General features: G+C 44.1%; 1 protein-coding gene across 2 annotated transcripts in view; it reads left to right on the top strand.

Annotated features, from left to right (window-relative positions):
* Nucleotides 1–25413, top strand: part of UNC5C (unc-5 netrin receptor C) — a 393784-nt gene that overhangs the window by 355363 nt on the left and 13008 nt on the right. For both annotated transcript variants that reach the window (XM_009448053.5, XM_526636.9), the window contains 2 exons: nucleotides 13998–14147; nucleotides 16129–16293. In XM_009448053.5, coding sequence (XP_009446328.2) covers nucleotides 13998–14147; nucleotides 16129–16293 — 315 coding nt within the window. The remainder of the gene's footprint in view (nucleotides 1–13997; nucleotides 14148–16128; nucleotides 16294–25413) is intronic.

Raw genomic sequence — 25413 nt, 5'->3', positions numbered from 1 at the left:
AATAGTGAGAAAGAGTGACGAACAGGTTTAAGCAGCAAAAACAACTCAAGAGCAGTTTGTATCATGGTCAATGCTTTCTAAATAGACATTTATAAATTCTCAGCATCTAGGGATCTAGCACTTAGCCTGAAACAAACATGAATAATGGATGAGGCTTTCTTGCACCTCATGGCCTTTTAATAATGCAGAAATACCAAAATCCTAGTTATAGGTAAATGGCCTCTCCAACATACCGAAGAGACAATTATTTCAGTCACGCCATCTCTTCCTGACACCCACGCTTGAATTGGAAATTTGGGGCTGATTAGCTCAAAAAGCCCTTTATTACTAAAACTCTGCCTTCTTGGCGCCCTGCTAATGTTCCCAACGTACTCTCTCCCATCTCGCTACTTCTCTAACCACTGTTGCCCAGAAATACTTCCTCTTGCAACACACCTCCTGAAGGCCTCCTTCTCCTTCAGGCCTGCCCCCATCCTGACTCACGCTCATGCTCTTCCAAAACCAGGAATTCTCAGCGCACAGAGGAAGCAGGTGGAAGCTTTTATAAAAACCCACTCCAGGGTCTCACTCCCACAGGTTCTGATCTAATTGGTCTAGGTATTGGGGCATTTTATTTTCTTAATACTCCCTGGGTTATTCTATTGTGCCACCAAAGTTAAGAGCTATTATCCTAAACACTTTCCCAAATCTTTTTGGAACTTTAATTCTACTAAGAACAAACTTTCCTACAACCTCACGTCATTCCCTTCCCCATTGCTCCACCTGCTCTCATTAACTGCCAGTGGATCTTCCTGGTAACACCTCACAATGCCTCCAGCGAAGACTGTACCCCTAACAAACCCCAAGGCCAAGAGGAAATGTGCCAGTACTTCTCATACCCCATGACCCTTTCTGGGGCATCTCTTCACTGCCCAGGCTGGATGGTTCTACTGCTACTCATGCCCACTTCAGTTCCTTTGCACAGAGCTCTGTGGATCCTGCCCTACCAGTACTTGCCTTGTGGTCTGTCTTTCCATCCATTTTATTCCCATCATTCTCTCAAATTCAATGTCATGACTTAAATCACAGTCTCTCTGCCCAAACTTATTCTAGTAGCATTCACATCATCTTACATTATCTATTCACTGGCATAGATGTGCTCTGGATTTCATCTTCATTAGCAATTGCTCCACTGCCAAGATCTCCACCTGTCAAACTCCCCCTTTCTGACTACAACCATCTGACCTTCCATCTCTCTCTCCCACAAGATGCGTGGAAGCTACCCTTTGTTCTCAAGGAGAGGCTTCCTCACTGGGCACGGTGACTCACGCCTGCAATCCCAGCACTTTGGGAGGCCAAGGTGGGTGGATCACCTGAGGTCAGGAGTTCAAGACCAGCCTGGCCAACATGGTGAAACCCCGTCTCTACTGACAATGTAAAAATTAGCCGGGCGTGGTGGTGTGCCCCTGTAAATCCCAGCTACTGAGGAGGCTGAGGTGGGAGAGTTGCTTGAACCTGGGAGGTGGAGGCTGCAGTGAGCAGAGATCGCACCACGGCACTCCAGCCTGGGTGGCAGAGCGAGACCCCATCTCTAAAAAAAAAAAAAAAAGGAGAGGCTCCCTCAACCTGCTGCAGTTTCCCAGTCCAAAAACCCTCCCCTGGTCTTACCCATATGGGCAGCAAACTCGCTTCCACACTGAACTGTCATCATTATGAGCTGCTGCAGCCTTTTCTAATTTATAACCAAGGATACCCTCCACTGAACAAGCCCACTACTTCTACTTCCAGGTTGATGAGTTGCTATGAAAAATCATACATTTCTGATTGGGTCTATTATACTCTCAAGATACCTGTTCTAAGGGATGCCTTCCCTGCTTCTCCGTAATCCTTTTATTTAGCTCTTCTTGACTTACCCAATTCCCACGGCAGTTCTTCCACGTATCTTCTGCTCTCAGGAAGTCCCTGGCTGTTTTAAAGCCCGCATCTTGCCTAGCAGTGACCTAACCACTCAATGAAAGCTCCCCCAGCTGCGGTCCTCTACCCTCCAACCCTTTTACTTCAGCCTCTTCTCACTTCATCGGACTCTGATGAAAAGGATCTCTGCTTCCTTGTTTGTGCTTTAATCCAATTCCTGACCACCTCCATCTTCAGCATAGCAAATGATGCCTCAGGCTGCATTTACCAGCATTTGATATTTTCGTATAGTAACTGCTATGTGCTGGGGATTCTTTACAAATTGCAGAAAAATCCACAGAAATGCTGGACTAAGGCAGAGATAGAAGCCCAGTGGAGTACTTATTCTCAGGGAATGAGTCCAGGAGAGCTATTGCAAAAAGACTGCCCCAATGTCTGGAGCTGTGTATTTCAAGAATGTGAATTATCACTTTTTATTATTATTATATGTGGTTATATTATCCATGTGGATAGATAATACATTTATTTATATAATATATAAGTATATATTATATAGATATATAATTACATATATAATATATAAATATATATTATATATTTGTGCATTTATTTATATTATCCATATGGATGGATAACACACTCAGTCTTAAGCAACTGTGATGCATTTTTTCTTCTCCCTACTCACCTCTTTGAGCTTGGCAGCTTTTGTAACAATTTTCCAGGGTTTTGTTAAGCCTTGGGGCAAAAATGGTCACCTGAAACTTAAAAGCTGCGTTTAGCAATTTGAAAGCACTGATACAGAATTAGCATGTTGGCAGTGACTACCAGAGCAAAAGTCAAGGCTGATGGGCAACAGTGGAATTATTTTATACCTTTCAGGAGGGCTTTTTCCTGTGCATGTGCTTGAAGGACCACTGGGAGCAATGCTCTAGTTGTGTTCACATAAAAGGATAAAGATGCTAAGAATTGTGAGAATAGTTTGGAATCAATTCAAATAGAGAGGTCAAGTCTATTGAAAAGGTTGAGTTTGGTATATCAGAGCTTTTCTTTTTCCCCCGTCTTCAGGTGATTAATGAAAAAGGTGTTTTCCTTTCATTATTTGCAAAGACTTAAATCCTAGTATAAATAGACCAGAAATTAACCAAGAGCAAGGTTATATTTGGAGTAAGTTTAAAAACCTTACTCCTAGGGAGTAAACACCTAGGGAGAAACATATGTCTATGTGGAAATAAGTCATTTCTGTCCCAGTATCCAAAGGGTACAATACATGAGAGTCTCTTTTTGGAATAAAGGGTTTTATACTAAACTCTGAGATTCAGAACCTAAAAAAGGAGTTATTTTCATACATTATGTGCAGTGTATGATATTTATTGAATTTCTGACAAATGTATATGTGATATAAACCAAATAATGTGTATTAACATAACCTGGCTTTTTTTTTTTTTTGATGGACTCATTGGGCACGGAGAAGACCTTCCTTGGATAAATTTCATGTGCCCTAATCCCAACTGTAATAGAGTAACTCTGTGAAAGATTGTATTATGTGAAAAGAGAAGAGAAGAATGAAAGAAACACTGGAAGGTGAAGAGAGAGAAAGGAGGTTGGCGGAAGTCTAGTTGAGAATTGTGTGATGCTAACGTTCTTGGGCCACAGTCATAGACAGTCAGACGTGGCTTGTTACAGGGAGAAGGTGGTTATATTTTCATCCTGCTACCTGTCACCTTCCTCACTGATGTCCTCCTGGCATTTCCTCGGCAAGCTGTGACCTTACCGAACTCTGAACTCCTCACGCTTGCTTCTTCTAGGTCTTCTAAGGCTGATCTTCCCTGGAATTATCCTAGTATCCATACCTACTCTTATAGTTCCCACAAACAACCTCAAAAATAGCCTTACCTGTATACTTTCAGGATCCTGGCCTCTGGAGTTAAACTAATATATTCACATGTGCAACATGTGTATTAGAGACCAACAACAAAACGTGTGTTAAAGGTTCCTAGTGCATCATTGCTGCTGTGTGTATGGGAGGGAGCGTGGTACAGCAGCAAAGCTCAAGTCAGGCTGGCTGCCGTGACTGGCTGTGCCACTTATCAGCTTGGTGGCCCTGGTCACTGAATTTGACCTCTTAGGACAGTAATTTGGTCTGCATCAAGGACTCTTTGAAGTTCTAAGGAGATCAAAGTTATTAAATCTCCTGGCACAAAATAGACACCAGACACTGTTTGCCATGCATATGTGGGCATTTAGACTTCAGTGGCATTTTGAAGATAATGGCTTAAGGAAGATATTAAATCTAACTGGAATCTAACTGTGGGGTGAGTTTCAGGTTTGGTAGCAGTCTGGTTGATTAGACATTTAGTCACAGGGATCTTTTTGGTGCCTCTAAATTTACCCCATTTTTATCATCTTCTGATGAAATCTGGCCCTGGGTCTATCACCTATCTTAGAAATGACTTGCCATGTTGAACTTACTTTTTGAAAGAGAGAGAAAACAGAAAGAAAACAGAAGTTGTGGTATGCAGAATAACACCCCTGCCCCCACCCAAGGATGTTTACACGTTAATATTCAAAACCTGTGAGTATTTTACCCTACATGGCAAAACAGTCTTTGCAGATATGATTGTGTGATTTGAGGAGATTATCCGGGACCATCTGGGTGAGTCCAGTCTAATTACATGGTTTTGAAGGTGGAGAACTTTTTCCAGCTATGGTCAGAAAGGGATATGACTGCAGAAAAAGGCTCAGAGAAATCTGTCATTGTTGGATTTGAAGACAGCGGAAGGGGACCGTGAGCCAAAGAATGTGAGAAACCTCTGGAAGGTGGAGAAGACCCAGTACAGATTCTCCTCTTGGGGCTCTGGAGAGGAGGGCAGCCCCACTGACACACCTTGATTTTAACTCAACGAGAACTGTGTTAGACTCCTACCCTCCAGAACTGTAAGATAATCAGTTTGTGTTATTTTTTAAGTCACTATGTTAGTGGTGATTTCTTATGGCAACAGTAGAAAACTAATATAGAAGTTTAAAAATAATGTGTTAACAGGAGAAAAGAAACACAAGATGACTTCAAAAGTCCTAGAAAAATCTACAAAGTCCTGTTCCTAATACATAGATGTGAGAGAGAACTGTTGTCCTAAGAGCATGCCCAGAGGTAGACAAGTGACACGCTGCTTGCCTGAGCACCACCCCTTGGCATTTGGCTTTAAAAGTGTCACAAACTGCCCTGACTGTGCAGGCTGGAAGTGGCAGCTCAGACCAAGCATCCGTGGCCACAGCAGCTGTGGGAACAGCAGGCAGAGCCCTAGAAACGAAGCAACTTGACGGGGAGATGTTTGCAGATGGGCACCAGAGTCCAGCCTTGTTATTATTAGGGAAGAAGTAAGGCAGACAAACTCAGGGGGAGAGCAGAGCACCCTGGCGTGAACACAGGAAGGGAAAGGAGCAAAGCCAGGCCAGGCGCCAGGGATGGCGACCCGAGCAGGTGGGAGAGGCCGGGCTGACAGTCAGATGTTCTCCACTGCCTGGCTCAGCAGTCTGAGGCCTGCAAGCCAGAGAGGAGGGGACAGAGCATGGGGGGCTGACAGCAGCGTCGCTGAAAAGCTGGCAGAGAACAGGAGAGAAGGACGGCCGCTCTTTTTGGCCTCTGTTTCGGTGGAGTGCAGGCCCCCACAGCTGTGACAGAGACAGCAGTGACAGCCACCATCGCAAAGACACAGATTTCTCAGCCCCAAATGACAAGGGCAGGTTTTCGACACAGGATTAAAGAATGAACAGAAGAAAGGCAGGTTCCATGAAATCTGATGGCAGATGTGACTTTTTTAAAACACCAGCCAGCACAGTCATTGAGGGCTGGCCTTTTGAAGTTTCATATGAGTGGCATGCTGCACATTTGCTGGTCTGTTCTTTGTGTCTGTGTCCCACAATCAAGGTGGAGGTGGGGCACCGCTGCAGTACAACTCACCCTCCTGTGCCGGCTCCAGCACGGAGAGCGGTTCTATCTCCAGGAGCCAGAAAGCCGAACCAAACCAAAAAACAGCCAGAGTGCCAGGCTGGCCACTGCTTCGCTTCCTGCCTTCTGTGCTGTCCTCTCCATGTAGCGATCTCAGCGACTTTCCCTCAGTAGCTACCTCCACCTGCTCATGCTTCTGCTGCTGATGCCTGGCCTCGTGGCAGCAGTAAATCCAGCCAATGCATGGTTCTGTGTTTCTCTCAAACATGAAGACTGCCTGGAGAAATAACATCCAGAAACAATATAAAGAAAGAAGCTAGCAGAGTGAAACACATCCTGGATTTCATCGCCTTCCAGCCTTCCCTTCAAGAGAGATTTCAGTGGGTTATATGAGACTTAACTTTAATCATTTCTTTCATCCTTTCTTTAGTCTGTATGGTTTCTAAAAAGGGAAAGAAAAGAAAGACAGAAAAGTAGTTGGAGAGAAAACAAGAGAGAGGCAGAGAGGGAGAGAAAGAAGCTATGGATCATATAATCCACAAATAGCATAATTGCCCCTTGAAAAACTGGAAGGCATAACACATGCCTTGAGGAAGAAGGCGGTGCAATTTTGGGGCACTGGAGTGAGAGAGGGGCAAGTTGTTATGCAGGGCAAGGGTGAGCAGAGGAAGAGGTGAGCAGAGAAGTAGGGTGAGCAGGGGAGGAAGTGAGCAGGGGAGGAGGGTGAACAGAGGAGGTGAGCAGGGGAAGAGGTGAGCAGAAGAGGTGAGCAGGAGAGGAGGGTGAGCAGGGGAGAAGGTGAGCAGGGAAGGAGGTGAGAAGGTGAGGAGGTGAGCAGGGGAGGAGGTGAGAAGGGGAGGAAATGAGCAGGGGAAGAGGTAAGCAGAAGAGGTGACCAGGAGAGGAGGATGAGCAGGGGAGGAGGTGAACAGGGAAGGAGATGAGAAGGGGAGGAGGTGAACAGGGGAGGAGGTGAGAAGGGGAGGAGGTGGGCAGAAGAGGTGAGCAGGAGAGGAGGATGAGCAGGGGAGGAGTGAGCAGGGGAGGAGGTGAGCAGGGGAGGAGGTGAGCAGGGGAGGAGGTGAGAAGGGGAGGTGGGCAGAAGAGGTGAGCAGGAAAGGAGGGTGAGCAGGGGAGGAGGGTGAGCAGAGGAGGGCGAGCAAAAGAGGTGAGTAGAGGAAGATATGAGAAAGGGAGGAGGTGAGCAGGGGAAGAAGGTGAGCAGAAGAGGTGAGCATGGGAGGAGGATGAGCAGGGGAGGAGGGGAGGAAGGTGAGCAAAGGAGGAGGTGAGCAGGGGAAGAGGGTGAGCAGAGGAAGTGAGCAGAGGAGGAAGGTGAACAAAGAGGTGAGCAGGAGAGGAGGATTAGCAGGGGGGAGGGGAGGAGGTGAGCAGGGGAGGAAGGTGAGCAGAAGAGGTGAGCAGGGGAGGAGGTGGGCAGGGGGAAGGGTGAACAGAGGAGGGGAGAAAGGGAGGAGGGTGAGTGGGGAGGAGGTGAGCATGGGAGGAGGCTGAGCAGAGGAGAAAGGTGAGCAGAAGAGGTGAGCAGGGGAGGTGAGAAGGGAGGAAGGTGGGCAGAAGAGGTGAGCAGGGGAGGAGGGTAAGCATGGGAGGATGTGAGAAAGGGAGGAGGTGAGCAGGGAAGGAGGGTAAGCAGGGGAGGAGGTGATTGGGGAGGAGAGTGAACAGAGGAGGAGGCGAACAGAGGAGCAGGTGAGCATGGGAGCAGGAGAGGAGTGCGAGCAGGGAAGGAGGGAGAGCACGGGAGAAAGGTGAATAGAGGAGGAGGGTGAGCACAAAGTGGGGTTGGTGGGGAGGGTGAGCAGAGGGTGTAGGCAACAAAGCCAGGGTCCGGAGCACTAGCCCACCAGATCTGCTGTGGGACCCTAGCACCTCACAATTTTTGGCACAAAATCACCACTTTGCAGGGCTCTGTAACCCAGCTTCAGCCTGGACCCTGGGGGCAGACTTGTCATACTCTAATAGATATACTTCAAAGCATCCAAGTATATGCCACTCTGTTGCCTGGGGGCTCCCAGTGAGCAATAGCTGTGAGCCTGATACTTAATGGAAATTTGCCCAGGCATGGAAGGAACAGGCAGAGAGACAACAAGAGAAGCAGATGAGGCAGATGAAATCTAACCCGGACATAATGCAGAGTGGGAAACTCGGGGGCTGGACAGACCAGAGTGGAGGAGTGGCTTGGCTCGCAGATGTATCCTCCCTCCTGCCTCTCTGTCAAGCCTTAACGAGGGGAGATCCTCTCATCTAAGAGCCTGGGAGCATTCTGGGTAGAGGCCAGAGGTGCCTCCTTTGTGCACACAAGCCTTTAAAACAGCCTGGATTTATTGTGGCTCTTAAGTGGCCCAGGCTAATGGCTTGGCATGGATAATGTCTTGGTTTAATTGGTTATTGTGAAAGCTGCTTGTTTCTACTGTGGAATCTCTTGTCCCTGCCTTTGGAGCAGGCTCCCTGAATCAATATAGCCCTTACTCTGGGCCGGCCAGTCTGCTTTGGAGGCAGCGCCCGCAGTGGGGAAAGAGGCCCTCCCACAGGATTGCTCAGATCCCTGGCGGACGCTGGGCTCTGAGGCAGGTGGCCTGCTTCTGGTGACTGATGGTTCGCGTGTGTAGATGTGCATGGGCTACAGACACATTTATTGATAACCTACTCTTGAGGGTGTCTTTGCAAGGAAAAGTTAGAGGGGTGCAGATAGAACTGTACAAGGGGGGCTGGGCGCAGTGGCTCATGCCTGTAATCCCAGCACTTTGGGAAGCTGAAGTGGGAAGTTTACTTGAGTGCAAGAGTTCAAGGAGCAACAAGGCAAGACTTTGTCCTGACAAAAAAAAATTTTTTTTATTCTACTTTAAGTTCTCGGGTACATGTGCACAATGTGCAGGTTTGTTACATATGTATACATGTGCCATGTTGGTGCGCTGCACCCGTTAACTCCTCATTTACATTAGGTATATCTCCTAATGCTATCCCTCCCGCCTCCCCCCACCCCACAACAGTCCCTGGTGTGTGATGTTCCCCCTTCCTGTGTCCATGTGTTCTCATTGTTCAATTCCTACCTATGAGTGAGAACATGTGGTGTTTGGTTTTTTGTTCTTGTGATAGTTTACTGAGAATGATGGTTTCCAGCTTCATCCATGTCCCTACAAATGACATGAACTCATTCTTTTTTATGGCTGCATAGTATTTCATGTGTATATGTGCCACATTTTCTTTATTCAGTCTATCATTGATGGGCATTTGGGTTGGTTCCAAGTCTTTGCTATTGTGAATAGTGCCGCAATAAACATACATGTGCATGTGTCTTTATAGCAGCATGATTTATAATCCTTTGGGTATATACTCAGTAATGGGATGGCTGGGTCAAATGGTATTTCTAGTTCTAGATCCCTGAGGAATCGCCACACTGACTTCCACAATGGCTGAACTAGTTTACAGTTCCACCAACAGTGTAAAAGTGTTCCTATTTCTCCACATCCTCTCCAGCACCTGTTGTTTCCTGACTTTCTAATGATCACCATTCTAACTGGTGTGAGATGGTATCTCATTGTGGTTTTGATTTGCATTTCTCTGATGGCCAGTGATGATGAGCATTTTTTCATGTGTCTGTTGGCTGCATAAATGTCTTCTTTTGAGAAGTGTCTGTTCATATCCTTTGCCCACTTTTTGATGGGGTTGTTTGTTTCTTTCTGGTAAATTTGTTTGAGTTCATTGTAGATTCTGGATATTAGCCCTTTGTCAGATGAGTAGATTGCAAAAATTTTCTCCCATTCTGTAGGTTGCCTGTTCACTCTGATGGTAGTTTCTTTTGCTGTGCAGAAGCTCTTTAGTTTAATTAGATCCCATTTGTCATTTTTGGCTTTTGTTGCCATTGCTTTAAAAGTAGCCAGGTGCAGTGGCATGAGCCTGTAGTCCCAGCTACTTGGGAGGCTGAGGTGGGAGGACTGCCTGAGCACAGAGGTCGAGGCTGCAGTGAGCTATGATCACGCCACTGCACTCCAGCCTGTGCTACAGAGCAAGAAAGAAGGTGTCTAAAAATATTTTGAATAAAAGAACTGTAAAAGGAAGTCAGAAACTGTCTCCCTTCTCACAGAAGCAAAGCAAGCTCATCAAAGCAACAGGTGGATTCACCTAGAGCCAAACTAGGCCACTGAGGTGGGGGAACTCCCAGTAGGAAGGACAACTTCTGCAAAGGAACTTGACATTCAGGTTTCTGAGAACAAAGAGGCCAGATGATCCGCATCCTTACTATAGCATTTCTTTCCAGGGTCACGATATTTCTCTTAAGTCTTCCTAACTCTTCTGACATTAAATATATTTTGTTCATATTCTATTTTAAGGTGTGTGAAATATCCTAACCTTTGTGATTCAAGAGCAGCCTGTCTGGAAGTGGTTTTAGACCTGAGCATACTGTGTTGTGGTTACATGTTTACAGGTCACCCCCCAACCCCCATGAACCATTAGCCCATTAGCAGTTTAAAGCAGTGACAGGGACTTGCTTGTCTGTGTGCTCCAGACCTGACATGGTTCCTGGCAGCCTAACGTGTCTCACTGATGTTGAATGAATGTTCCCAGGAAGAGGAAGCAGAGGAAAACATTGAACTGTAAAGCCATGTCTTATTGAGTTGTATATTTGTTATTTTTCTGTCCTCTTACATATCTGTATCATATAAATAACCAAAATGAGATCATGTGCAAAGAATTCAGAAAATCAAGCAGTGTGAAATACAAGTTGCAGCATATTTTTAAGTGGAATCTGCTGGAGTAAATCTCAAATTGTAACACTTAAAATGGTAACACAAGACAAAGCCTGATTAGCCTTTCGGGCAGGCTTGCTTCTTCTATCATCTGACACAAAACTCTATTTGAGATTGGCCGTATGTGACGAGTCAGCTCCTGTTGCTGTGTGGTTTTAGATGATACTCGTTTCCCAGGAGTTGTTGGATGATCGATTGAGATCTCTTTAACTCACACCATGGTTTTTGTCCTCTCCTTTTTTTCTGTTATGCTTTCCTATGTCATGAACATCTTTAGTGCAACGATACCAGTTGCCACTTTGCGGGAAGGAGTGTTAAGTGTGGTAAGGTTACTGAATCCTTCACTGCTGGGCTGAATTCTTCCCCAGGTACTAGTGAAAGGACAAGCTGTCTGAGCCAGCAGTCTCCAATATGGAGTTTACACACCCCAGGCCCAATGAACCACTGGGACCAAAAAAAATACAGTATTAGTACTTAGCTTTATGCTAAGATAGATTAATACAGGATCTTATGTATTTTTAAATTTTATGTATATTTTATAATGCAATATATTAACATACTGATAATAGAGATATGTAATTTATAAATATGCATGCTCGATGTTTTGACTGGTAGACTATTCTGGCAAACATGTTTATAGCCTCTGCTCTAAGCATGGGTGTGTCCTGATGGGCAGTTTGTCTTTCCCCAGGGTTTATGTCCCATTGGAAGGGAGAAAAAAGTCAGGTTCCTTCCAGCCCTGTCCTGCAGCTTTGTGTCACTCCTGGGTGATGGAGAAATGGCGAGCTTAAGACTATGGAAGGAGTGTGTTCTGTGGCCCCACGTCTTTAAAATGGCACTTGGTACTTTCTATCCAAAAAAGGGCTCCTCCAAGCCAGTCTAGACTTTTTCCCCACTAGGGAGAATTCTTCACCATGACTTTTGAAATCATTGCTGAAGAAACAAAAAACTGAGCCTGATTCTTGGGCTGACTCCCATGAAGACTCTGCACTCAAAATGCCGTGTTAGATTTCCTGACTTCAAGGTCATGGCCAATAGGCAGTTTGGGTTTTTTTCAATGTCCTGCCTGCCAAGAAAACTGATAATGCTCTTCATATCCTCTGGCAGTCTATGTTGATTGTAGGAATGGGGTGTGGATTATACATTGTTGGGTACAATTACCTCCTGGAATACAATGCATCTTCTTTTAGACATCCCAGGGAGATAATTTCGACATAATGAAGATCTATAGTAATCAGATAATTACTATCGATTGCTCTTTAGACGTCTTGATGAGGTAATTAGGGCATATGGAAAGAAAGAAGCTGGAACTGATTGATTGGCATGACTGTAATCTCAAAGATTTCTAATTATGTTTCTTTTCTTCTAATGGCTTATAAACAAACATCATTTTAGCTTTAGAATTTGTCAGGTGCCAGGTTCACTGGGAACATCAGCTTTCTCTATTATGCTAACTAGACACCAAACATGAGCAACATAAGCTCATTATGCCTTCCTGCTGAAGCAGAAGAAACTGCAATTAACCCTCACTTTTCTTCTTCTTCTCCACTTCCACATGGCTCTATTCTTGTCGTGGAGTGGGGTGTCATGGAGTGGGGTGTGCCACGTTCTGTGAGGAGCGTGTGTGACTCAAGGCTGGATGGGTCTGTATGGCCTACGGGAGACCCTCGGAGCCTGCTGAGCTCAGGCACAGCAGACTAGGGGGACAATGACACAACATATGTGTCAAGGTGTCTGGCTGACTGTGGCTGGGGGCTGGCTGACTGCTCGGGCTCCTGTCACAAGCCATAGCTACTCATCAGCCAGCAACATTAAGTAGCAGGTCAATACTCTCAGGCAGCTGGACCACACACTTGTCTACGTCAGTGTGCTATTGCCTCATCTCTTCCATTAGATACTAATTAGAGGACGCCCTGAAACCACATTCCACATTATCCTAATATTTTTTTACACCTTATAGGACCTTCAAGCAGCTTGCATGGTTCAGAATAGTTGCCTCACCAAAAGATGACAGATATTAAGAACCACTAACGCAGCATCTTGAAATGAGCTGTTTGTTTGCATGTAATCAGTGATCGTGGTAGCCACCACACTTACTGCTCTACAAGTGCATGGGTTAGAATTCGTTCAACAAATGCAAGGTGGATGCATTTTTCTGAATATGAGGCAATCTGGTTCCCATGCCTGAAATCCTCCACTGTGACCCACCTGTGCTTGGTATCCTGGTGGGTACCCAATCCATGCATGTTACAGTCTGAATGAACACCTGTGTTCTTGAATTCCCTGCTTTTTATTGAAATAGCACCAAAGAAAAAATTATATTTTGCTTTGATTTTTTTCTAAAATCCATATATTCCTGGACCCTTATTTTAAAATGGGTCACACATTTCCTATGTATTTGTACCATTAAAACTTTTAAGGCATGAGAGGAGTAACGTGCATAGGGATGGTTCAGACAGCAGAGGAGACCCAAGATAGTTTGTTCATTGATAACTAATGGTTTGCTGCTGTTTGGATAATTACAGCTGCAGTTGGAAATGCTTCATGAACTCCCATTAACTAGCCTGAGAAATGGAAGTATATATAGAATCTGTCTTTATGTTGTATCTGTATCGTATAAGAAAATTATGTAGCAAATTTTTTCATCAGCCACAATTCTCGAGAAATAAATAAAAATATTCTTTTGAAAATGTAATTGGAGTAACTGTTTAGTTCAATATTTGGTGTTTAAAAACCTTCCTAATCTGTATCGGAATATTTTCCTTTAATAGAATATATAATTAGCATATTCTAATTTTTTTAATAATTGGGAATTATGCATAAATCATTTTAAGCAAAATTTTTATATTTTTATTTCTGTACTTGAAGTAACTATAAGAGATTGAACTAAATGTCTAAAACAGGTTCTAATTTTTTATTTGTTGTTTGGTTTTATCAAGTCCAAGGAATGAGTATCTCTTCTAGTTATTTGTCCCTTTTTGTAAAAGTTAATTGAAAATCTACTTTCTTATCAATCAGTTTGTCTACATTTCTACCTATTTTTTCTTTAATTTATGGCTCTCTGGTTTTGAGTTCTGATGTTATTCCCCCATATTTGATAAATACTCCACTCATCAGTCGGTAAAGGGCAAACTGTACTGAAATTGCTCCTCAACAGTGTGATGTAGACTGCCAAAACATAGTTTGTTATTAGGGTCTGGTCCCATACAAAATGGGAGGGGTTTTAGTTAGTTAGAGGGTCTCGAGGCTGCAAAAGTGGGTGTTCAAGGTGTTGCACAAGTTCCGCCTGCCATTCAGGAGGCAGTAAAGAAACTTATTCAATGAGAGAGCTGACAGAAGTGATCCAAATCAATAACGTGCTTTGGGTTTGGGGCATGTCATTATAGGAAATTTTACATCTTGAGAGACAGATGGGAGGACAGCTCCTAGAAGAACCTAAGGCTCTTCATTTTAAAGGCAGCACCCACAACCTGCGCCTGTCAATTCACGATATCGCCCATTCCCTCTGGAAGAGCAAATTGCTGGCTAAATATCAGGTAAGGTTCCCAAGCCGAACAAAAGGTCTGGAGACATCTCTAAGAAAGAGGTCTAAAATTATATAGACATAGGAAATCCCCTTCCTTGAAATTAATCATATGTCATTACTTGTTTCTCCAAAACAGTTTGGGGTTATTTAGGATTTTTGAGAAATACAGACATATTTGAGGGAATGCTTTTTAAAAATTCTTCCTTTAAATAAATGTACTATCATTGTTTTATTTTTAATAAATGAAAGGCTTCCAAATCCATCATTTCAATTAATTTTCATACTAAATGTTCACATCGATGGGTAAAAACAGCTTGAAATGCATTCACAGAAACAAACAGAAGGACATTTTTATTCCATGGGACACAAATCAGGCTTCAGCCTTCCTAGGCCAGTACCCTTACATTGAAAAATTAGAGGGAGCCCTACTTTGGAGAACTGAAATAGCATGTAAAAGTAAAACCCAACCAGGATATTATTAAACAAGAGACAAGAAAATACTGGTCCCAAGTGTCATTTGTATATACCTGGGGGAAAATCACATGACCCTCAAGGAATTTTCCCCTCCTTCATCCGTCAGCCTGAGCTCTTGAGAAAACCACTTTGATGGGATTGCAAGCCTCATATGCCATCCTAGGAGGGTCAGACATATTCAGAGAGCTGTGAATCCATGTTGATATTTATGCAAATTCAACCCAAACCCCAGCATTGCCACTGAACTGGTAGCTATTTCCTGATGTAAGCCAATGAACATACTGGAAGACTGATGGGAAGACATTCTGGCTCCATTCTCACTCTCATTGGTCTAGTTCCTACACATAAATTATGGGAAACAAGCCTACTGGTTTGTTAACAATCATGAGCTTTGATGGAGGTTGCATGCCAGACTCTCTATGCACAGCTCAGTCCTTGATGGAGACAGAAGGCTTCTGACTTACTCAGTATACCTCTTTCTTTGCTTTCTTCTTTCCTCTGTGTTGCAGTTGTCATAAAATACTATAAATCTCCCTGTTTTAGGAGTAATTTCTTTTATACAATTATAAGAAAATACTATTTTAATGATAATGATAATATGATATTAGTTAAAGCTAAGCCTGGCAGAATGCTTACCATCTGCTGGACACTGTCTTCATACATTGGTTTAGCTCATTTAACCCCAGCAGACCTATGAATGAGAAGCTCTTTGTTTACTCTTTTGCAGATAGGAAAACTGAGCAATGGAAAGATTAAGTAATTTGCCCCAGGTTATCAAGTAAGCGAAATAAGGGGTTCTTATTTGTACTGGATTTGGCTCCGAAGCCACTGCTTTTGACAGCCATGCTCTCCCATTTTTTATGTGGCAACCTTTTCTTTCCTTTATTGAAAACAGATTCTAGGATAGGCTCTGTAAGGTGGTCTAGACTTTTAGAAAATTAAAGCCTGTTCGATGCTTGGTGCCAAGAACTTTTCTGTGGCAGCTAATTGAGTCTGAAGTTTCCAACTGTAGTGGGTTTTGGCTTCCCCTGTCCTGGGCAGAGGAGAATGTAAGCATGAAAGGGAGCCGCATCAGTGCAGTATCCTTTAGACTTTCTTTGCTTTTCTCCAGAATGTCACGACAGGGATTCTATTAATGAGCAATGGCTGGTGTGTGCAAGTTTTATTTTGGGAATTGTATAAACTCTTTTTTTTTTAAAATCATTTACAATGGCTCCTGTTGTAAATTAGAGACATGTGGCAGACTGGTTAGGTACATGGATTCTGGAGGCTGACTCCTTAGGTTCAAATCTCAACCCTGCTACTTACTTGCTGTGTGATTTGGGGTAAGTTATTGAACCTCTCTGGCCCTCAAGTTTTTCATGTGATAAGGGGCCAGGATGTACTTAAACATAGGTCTGTTGTGAGGATTAAATGAGGCCACAGGTGTGATACTCAGAGTACCTAGCAGCAGACCATCTGAGAGTTATTTTTGGTAGTAGTCCTTCAATTGTGGTTAACACTTTTATATCCTTTAGGAAATTCCATTTTACCATGTTTGGAGCGGATCTCAAAGAAACCTGCACTGCACCTTCACTCTGGAAAGATTTAGCCTGAACACAGTGGAGCTGGTTTGCAAACTCTGTGTGCGGCAGGTGGAAGGAGAAGGGCAGATCTTCCAGCTCAACTGCACCGTGTCAGAGGTAAGTGGCTCCTGTCTGTCTGAAATCAGGGGAGAGTGCAACACTCAGGAAGAGAGAGTGTGTGGGCTAAAAGGGTATCTCAACATAGTCCATATGGGAAGTCCTCAAAAGCTTTCTATAGATCCTATTTGTTAATAGAATAATATTTGTAATGAGCAATGGAAGCTAGCTGCAGAAAAAAATATATATATATATTAAGGGATCCTTTTTGAAAAACAAGTCTTAATTTTTATGACATGAATTTTAAGAATTATGTTCTAACTTTTAAAAACAGATCTGAATTTCAAGTAAAGGTTTAATTTAAGGAGCGTGCACATGGAGTAACTTCTCCCCATGCATCCCTTAGCGTGCCATGTTCCCCCATCCTCCATCTGTCTCTCCTCCCTTTCTGCTTCTTTCTCAGCAACTCTCCTCCCTTTCCCCTAATCACCTGCTGCTGGGTGGAGTGGAAGAAAGGAGAGGGGCTTCTCTGCTCCCTTTTTCTTCTTCTCCATTCAAAGGAAGAAAGGAGAAATCTCTTGATCTCCTTTCTCTCTATCATTCTCTAAATATAAAAAGAGATACACTTTCCTCCGGGATGGGGGAAATATGCCACAAACAGAAGTAGAATCTCCATATTTCCCCCCTGTGGCCATCAGCTTTGCCTTCCTTTGCTGTGATCTTCACACACTTCAGTTGGCTATTTCCCTGTGTCCATATTACAGAAATAATAGTGATCACTGCTATCATCTAAAACTTCTCCTTAAGGAAAGAGGAAGTGCCCATGACCTTCCTTATCTGTTACCTTGGATCCAAAGCCTTGAAAATTGATAACCCTTCACACCAGAGGAACAAAGGGAAGAGAAGAAGCCAAAAGGGCAGAAGGCAGCCTCTTTGGGGCCTCATGGAGCTAAGCCCTGTGCTGCGTGCTAAGCCACAAAGCACAAGATTGTCATATGTGAAAATGACAGCGGGCCAGTATATGATTTAAAATACTACCTCTCCCTCGTTGTGTCATGCACAGTGACGAATGCAATGTCAGCATGTTCAGCTTGTCTTGCTTCACATGTCATATTTAAAGACCATCTTCCTTAGCAAACCGAGTGGGGAGAAAAGCACATCAGCTTCCACTACACTCCATCCTTCTTTCTTTCCCACCACAGCCTGCCGAGGTGCGGTCATCATTTCCTCCTGTAGTTTGATGAGACTTTTGACTCATAAACAACTTTAGTCACAGCCCCCGGTGACATTCATAAGGAATGATCTCGGTGTCAGGGTGCCATGGCAACCGCCAGGCCTTCGGATGCGCAGCCCTATCTCCCAGGCACACAGCACCACCCCTGCTGGCTCGGGAGGGTGTTTTCACTTTCCAGGCCCAGCAGGTCTGCAAAGTTCAATAACCACCCAGCTCCAGTGACAACAAAGGCTGCGGAATTTTGGAGGGGGGTGAGGGGGTCTGGTCCTTTGATGCTTGCTTTCTGTTCCACATGAACATTGGCTGCGTGTTAAAAAGGTGGATCAGATGCAGCCACAAATGAAAGAGAGCTGCTCTGTGCTCTCCCGCGCCAGGGCTGCCACCTCCCTTCAGAAAAAGGACAGTTTTGCATAGTGTGATCACAATTTAAGGGCTTTTGCTTTCTTGTGGCAACACAGAGGAAAGATTACTTCTTTTGCAACATGGTGTCAGTCTGCTCAAAGAGACCAGCCTTCAGTCATGTCAGAGGCATCTGCCCTTGTGTGACAGACAAGCATATTTAACTGAGGGCGGGGAAGAAGTGAGGGGAGTCAAGATGACTTTGGGGGATTAAGGGGCACTCTGCGGCTTTTCCTTCTGGGTCACTGAATCCCACTGTTGTGGTTAGCATTTGAATGCGGGTGCTGGGTGCGCAGAGGAGGGAGTGTGGATGGGTGTACTGACGTTGGAGAGGAAGCCTCTGCGCTGAAGAACAATGGACTCTGTAGAGTTCTGGGACCCAGATCCTCAACAAAACCTCCAAGAAAGGGTACAAGATGATTGACAAACCATAAACAAGTAGAGAAAAGGCTCCATTTGTGGTTTCTTTCTTCTGAACAGGGCTCCTTCCTAGGGTCACAGGGCAAGATGGCAGTGAGGCTGGGGTTCCCGTTCCAATGTCCTATCTCCCAGGAATGAGCTGGCTTGCCAGAAATGTGCTGCCCCTCCCTCCAGCCACCCACCACCGGACGCACTCACCAGTCGTCATTTATAAAGCTACACAGCCCTTGGCCTGTCCTGTCAGACAGAGGACCTGTTGCCCACCCCAGAGACCAGGCTGTGCGCGACATGTACTCTGATTATTTCAAGGGCCAGCCAGTTGTCTCTGGGTGATTTAGCCAGGGATTCCTTAACTAGAGACAAAGGCTTTAATTTCACAGAGATGAAGTTTAAGAAGGAAAATGTCTGGAAGACTAACTAACTGTATTGGCACAAATGAATGTCAAAATGTAAAAGATGATAAAAGATTTTGTTTGTTGGTTTCATAGACAAGTGCAGAGAGAGTAACCAGGAAGCTACTCATTATCTATCTATCTCCAAAAGAAAACATGGTGCAGAGGACAGATAAATTTACAGTTTTTTCACATCTTCTATTTTGTTTCAGTTACAGGCAGACATCCATCATGGGACATTCCCAAGTAGGCTGTTCCATGGAGATAGGGCCAATTACTTAATCCTTTCTTGCCTCAGTTTCCCCATTGTAAATTGGTATAGAATATTATCTTGGGCCAGTGTGGGAATTAAATGGGAGAATGTTTGTTAGTAAGTAAGTGTTCTAAACAGAACTTGGCCCAGAGCACATACTTAATCTATGTTCACCATTTTTACTGGTGCCACTGATGCCATAAGGATAACAGGGCTTTTGAGTCAACTTTGCTACTTCAATCCGTGGGGGGGCCTGTCATCAATTGAGGTTTCAGATTTTCTTTCTATCATCATCAATCAAAATAAACACAAAAATAAAACTCAGATCCTATATAAATAAATGAAAACTAAATAAACAAAAATTAGCTCCCAGAAAAAAGAAGGTAGCATGTATCCCCAAGTTGGTTTATCACATTGCTTTACTTGAAAGCTCTGAACCCTGAAAAAAGGTGCAGTTTTAGGGGGCAGTATTTATTAGTCATTTTTTTCTTTTTTGAGATGGAGTCTTGCTCTGTGGCCCAGGCTGGAGTGCAGTGGCACGACTTCAGCTCACTGCAACCTCCGCCTCCTGGGTTCAAACAATTCTCCTGCCTCAGCCTCCTGAGTAGCTGGGATCACAGGCATACGCCACCACACCCAGCTGATTTTTGTATTGTTTGTTAGTAGAGACAGGGTTTCACCACGTTGGCTAGGCTGGTCTCGAACTCCTGACCTCAGGTCATCCACCCACCTCAGCCTCCCAAAGTGCTGGGATTATAGGCGTGAGCCACGGCGCCCGTTCTCATCTACTTTACTTTAATAATAGATTTATAGGTAATAAAAGCAATTATAATTAAGTTTTATATTTGCTAGATCTTATAACCTCTTAAGTTGTGGTGCACAGCACTTTTGTATACACAAATAATATTTATTTAAAATAAATGTACAAAGTAATATCACTCTGCTACAGCCATTTCATCTGTTTACATCTTCTGCTTTCCATAACCTGCTCAAAATGTCCATTGGGAAAACCTACTTTTTCTAAGCGACTTTAGGAAAAGTCCAAATATCAGAATAGAAAGTTGTTTCAGGACTGTGGAGTCCTGAATATGTGTGTCATCACCCATAGCAGCTGTTTGACTAATGTTGAAAAATCATATGTTTACATAAGGGAATCATAACATAAAAGACCAATGGCACTGATATTATAAATGATTGATTATTGAAATAAGCATTCTGTGAGAGTAAACTCTACTTTTACCTGGAAGTAAAGGAAGAACTAATAGCAACTAAAATTACTAGATGAAATGTAAATGTATAAACGTATTTTACTTTAACTAACTTTCAAGGCTGTTGTCAGCCATTTGATAAGAGAAAGAAACAAAGAAATGATGCCCTATTGAGCTTGTTTCATCTACACAGAAATAAATAGGCTGAGTGAGTAGCCAGGGATAGAGAGCTCAGGACTTCAATGCCCACATGAAATGCTGAGGAGAGTTCTTTATCCACAAGAAAATGGGGACAACATGAATATGTGAGCACACCTTCCCAAGATCCATGCCTATCTATCTATCTTCAACTGGCCTCTCATTTCAGGATTTAACTTCCACGTTTAGTTGGAAGGCAGCTCAACACCCTAGTCTATGGGTGGGCTTCTATCAGAGGTTGGCTTCATCTTCTTTCTGTACTAAGGACAAATATTTTCTCTCATTTCAACAAACAAACATTAATTGAGTAGCCTCTTGTGTGTGGGGCACAGTGTTATCATAGAGGTCTGAGGATGATTGATTGATATACTCTCACCCATAAGAAATGTGAGAAATAAAAGGCAGTAACCTACAAATACAGCCAATGTGCACAGAGCAGAGTGTGAGGAGCACAGAAGAGCTGGGAGGCACCGAGGAGACCTCCAGGCCTGACGCCTAGGGTATGCTCGCCCAGGGGGGCCCCAGGGCACAGGACTTTTGGACCAGGCTTTGAGGACTTTGCCTGACTGACAGAGATCAAAGAAAAGAAAGAGCAGAATAACTATTAGAGGTGCATCCTTAGAAATGGCATGAGAACTAGTGAGTGGTGCTCAGACTCTAAGGAGCCTATGAGTCAGGTCAAGTCACAGCAAGGACGGGGCAACCTGAGATTAGATTGTGAAGTGGTGGAAGCACAGGTGAACAGCCCTACGCCATGTCCGACTGCATTCTGCACTTCACATGGTCACCTTGCAGCCTCATACCAGCCAACCAGGAAGGTCATATAAAGATCCCTCACTGGGCCAGGTATGGTGGCTCACACCTGTAATCCCATGACTTTGGGAGGCTGAGCTAGGAGGATCACTTGAGCCTAGGAGTTTGAGACCAATCTGGACAACACAGTGAGACCCCATCATCTCTTTAAAAAAAAAAAAAAAAGGCAAATTAGCCCAGTGTGATGGTGCACACCGATAGTCTCAGCTATTTGGGAGACTGAGGTGGGAGGATCGCTTGAGCCCAAGAATTCAAGGCTGCAGCAAGCTATGATCACACCATGGCACTCCAGCCTGGGTGACAGAGAAGTGTTAAATGCCCCTCCTACCACATGAAGACCTTGTCTCTAAATACATATATATATGTATTTGAGGATAAATACCATGATCACAGCCAACAGCACTGTGCATACCATGGCAAAAGATTTCAAATGCCCTCCACACCCCTGGATTGACCCTGTTCCATGGGATTGCATAAGCCTAGAAGTGAGCACTTGCTGCTGATGGCAGAATGTGGAACATACTGCTAATCAACACTGGCACACAGGCAGTTGCAACCTCACTGCCCGCAGTGCCAGTGCATTCATGGCTGGGGAGGCCACTGAAGCGGTGCAGGGCAGCATATGGGGGGGGGGGGCTCTGGGTGATGGTGGTGTTGAGCCCCTGAGCTGAGCACTCAGCAGGAACCAAACACTTCAAGATGGCTGAAACTGGGTGTGGCCAGTTAGTTCATCCTCTGGCAACTAGTGAGGAACACCAACAAGTTACGTGCTTTAAAAAGAGAGAGACAGCCAAATAGGAACAGCTCCAGTCTACAGCTCCCAGCGTGAGCGACGCATAAGATGGGTGATTTCTGCATTTCCATCTGAGGTACCGGGTTCATCTCACTAGGGAGTGCCAGACAGTGGGCGCAGGTCAGTGGGTGCGCGCACCGTGCGTGAGCCGAAGGAGGGCGAGGCATTGCCTCACTCGGGAAGCGCAAGGGGTCAGGGAGTTCCCTTTCCTAGTCAAAGAAAAGGGTGACAGACGGCACCTGGAAAATCGGGTCACTCCCACCCAAGTACTGCGCTTTTCCGACAGGCTTAAAACATGGCACACCAGGAGATTATATCCCACACGTGGCTCGGAGGGTCCTACGCCCACAGAGTCTCGCTGATTGCTAGCACAGCAGTCTGAGATCAAACTGCAAGGCGGCAGCGAGGCTGGGGGAGGGGCGCCCGCCATTGACCAGACTTGCTTATGTAAACAAAGCAGCCTGGAAGCTCGAACTGGGTGGAGCCCACCACACCTCAAGGAGGCCTGCCTGCCTCTGCAGGCTCCACCTCTGGGGGCAGGGCACAGACAAACAAAAAGACAGCAGTAACCTCTGCAGACTTAAATGTCCCTGTCCGACAGCTTTGAAGAGAGCAGTGGTTCTCCCAGCACGCAGCTGGAGATCTGAGAACAGGCAGACTGCCTCCTCAAGTGGGTCCCTGACCCCTACCCCTGAGCAGCCTAACTGGGAGGCACCCCCCAGCAGGGGCAGACTGACACCTCACACGGCCAGGTATTCCAACAGACCTGCAGCTGAGGGTCCTGTCTGTTAGAAGGAAAACTAACAAACGGAAAGGACATCCACACCAAAAACCCATCTGTACATCACCATCATCAAAGACCAAAAGTAGATAAAACCACAAAGTTGGGGAAAAAACAGAGCAGAAAAAGTGGAAACTCTAAAAAGCAAAGCGCCTCTCCTCTTCCAAAGGAATGCAGTTCCTCACCAGCAACGGAACAAAGCTGGACAGAGAATGACCTTGACGAGCTGAGAGAGGAAGGCTTCAGATGATCAAATTACTCTGAGCTACGGGAGGAAATTCAAACCAAAGGCAAAGAAGTTGAAAACTTTGAAAAAAATTTAGAAGAACGTATAACTAGAATAACCAATACAGAGAAGTGCTTAAAGGAGCTGATGGAGCTGAAAACCAAGGCTCGAGAACTACGTGAAGTATGCAGAAGCCTCAGGAGCCGATGCAATCAACTGGAAGAAAGGGTATCAGCGATGGAAGATGAAGTGAATGAAATGAAGCGAGAAGGAAGTTTAGAGAAAAAAGAATAAAAAGAAATGAGCAAAGCCTCCAAGAAATATGGGACTATGTGAAAAGACCAAATCTACATCTGATTGGTGTATATGAAAGTGATGGGAAGAATGGAACCAAGTTGGAAAACACTCTGCAGGATATTATCCAGGAGAACTTCCCCAGTCTAGCAAGGCAGGCCAACATTCAGATTCAGGAAATACAGAGAATGCCACAAAGATACTCCTCAAGAAGAGCAACTCCAAGACACAGAATTGTCAGATTCACCAAAGTTGAAATGAAGGAAAAAATGTTAAGGGCAGCCAGAGAGAAAGGTCAGGTTACCCACAAAGGGAAGCCCATCAGACTAACAGCTGATCTCTCAGCAGAAACTCTACAAGCCAGAAGGGAGTGGGGGCCAATATTCAACATTCTTAAAGAAAAGAATTTTCAACCCAGAATTTCATATCCAGCCAAACTAAGCTTCATAAGTGAAGGAGAAATAAAATACTTTACAGACAAGCAAATGCTGAGAGATTTTGTCACCGCCAGGCCTGCCCTAAAAGAGCTCCTGAAGGAAGCACTAAACATGGAAAGGAACAACCGGTACCAGCCACTGCAAAATCATGCCAAAATGTAAAGACCATTGAGACTAGGAAGAAACTGCATCAACTAACGAGCAAAATAACCAGCTAACATCATAATGACAGGATCAAATTCACACATAACAATATTAACTTTAAATGTAAATGGACTAAATGCTCCAATTAAAAGACACAGACTGGCAAATTGGATAAAGAGTCAAGACCCATCCGTGTGCTGTATTCAGGAAACCCATCTCACATGCAGAGACACACATAGGCTCAAAACAAAAGGATGGAGGAAGATCTACCAAGCAAATAGAAAACAAAAAAAGGCAGGGGTTGCAATCCTAGTCTCTGATAAAACAGACTTTAAACCAACAAAGATCAAAAAAGACAAAGAAGGCCATTACATAATGGTAAAGGGATCAATTCAACAAGAAGAGTTAACTATCCTAAATATATATGCACCCAATACAGGAGGACCCAGATTCATAAAGCAAGTCCTGAGTGACCTACAAAGAGACTTAGACTCCCACACATTAATAATGGGAGATTTCAACACCCCACTGTCAACATTAGACAGATCAACGAGACAGAAAGTCAACAAGGATACCCAGGAATTGAACTCAGCTCTGCACCAAGCGGACCTAATAGACATCTACAGAACTCCCCACCCCAAATCAACAGAAAATACATTTTTTTCAGCACCACACCACACCTATTCCAAAATTGACCACATACTTGGAAGTAAAGCTCTCCTCAGCAAATGTAAATGAACAGAAATTATAACAAACTATCTCTCAGACCACAGTGCAATCAAACTAGAACTCAGGATTAAGAATCTCACTCAAAACCACTCAACCACATGGAAACTGAACAACCTGCTCCTGAATGACTACTGGGTACATAACAAAATGAAGGCAGAAATAAAGATGTTCTTTGAAACCAACAAGAACAAAGACACAACATACCAGAATCTCTGGGACGCATTCAAAGCAGTGTGTAGAGGGAAATTTATAGCACTAAATGCCCACAAGAGAAAGCAGGAAAGATCCAAAATTGACACCCTAACATCACAATTAAAAGAACTAGAAAAGCAAGAGCAAACACATTCAAAAGCTAGCAGAAGGCAAGAAATAACTAACATCAGAGCAGAACTGAAGGAAATAGAGACACAAAAAACCCTTCAAAAAATTAATGAATCCAGTAGCTGGTTTTTTTAAAGGATCCATAAAATTGATAGACTGCTAGCAAGACTAATAAAGAAAAAAAGAAAGAAGAATCAAATAGACGCAATAAAAAATGATAAAGGGGATATCACCACCAATCCCACAGAAATACAAACTACCATCAGAGAATACTACAAACACCTCTATGCAAATAAACTAGAAAATCTAGAAGAAATGGATAAATTCCTCAACACATACACTCTCCCAAGACTAAACCAGGAAGAAGTTGAATCTCTGAATAGACCAATAACAGGAGCTGAAATTGTGGCAATAATCAATAGCTTACCAACCAAAAAGAGTCCAGGACCAGATGGATTCACAGCCGAATTCTACCAGAGGTACAAGGAGGAGCTGCTACCATTCCTTCTGAAACTATTCCAATCAATAGAAAAAGAGG

The sequence above is a fragment of the Pan troglodytes genome, chromosome 3, assembly GCF_028858775.2.
Source record: "Pan troglodytes isolate AG18354 chromosome 3, NHGRI_mPanTro3-v2.0_pri, whole genome shotgun sequence".
Classification (NCBI taxonomy): domain Eukaryota; kingdom Metazoa; phylum Chordata; class Mammalia; order Primates; family Hominidae; genus Pan; species Pan troglodytes.
Note: the sequence above shows the minus strand (reverse complement) of the source record. Positions and strands in the feature narration are given on the sequence as shown.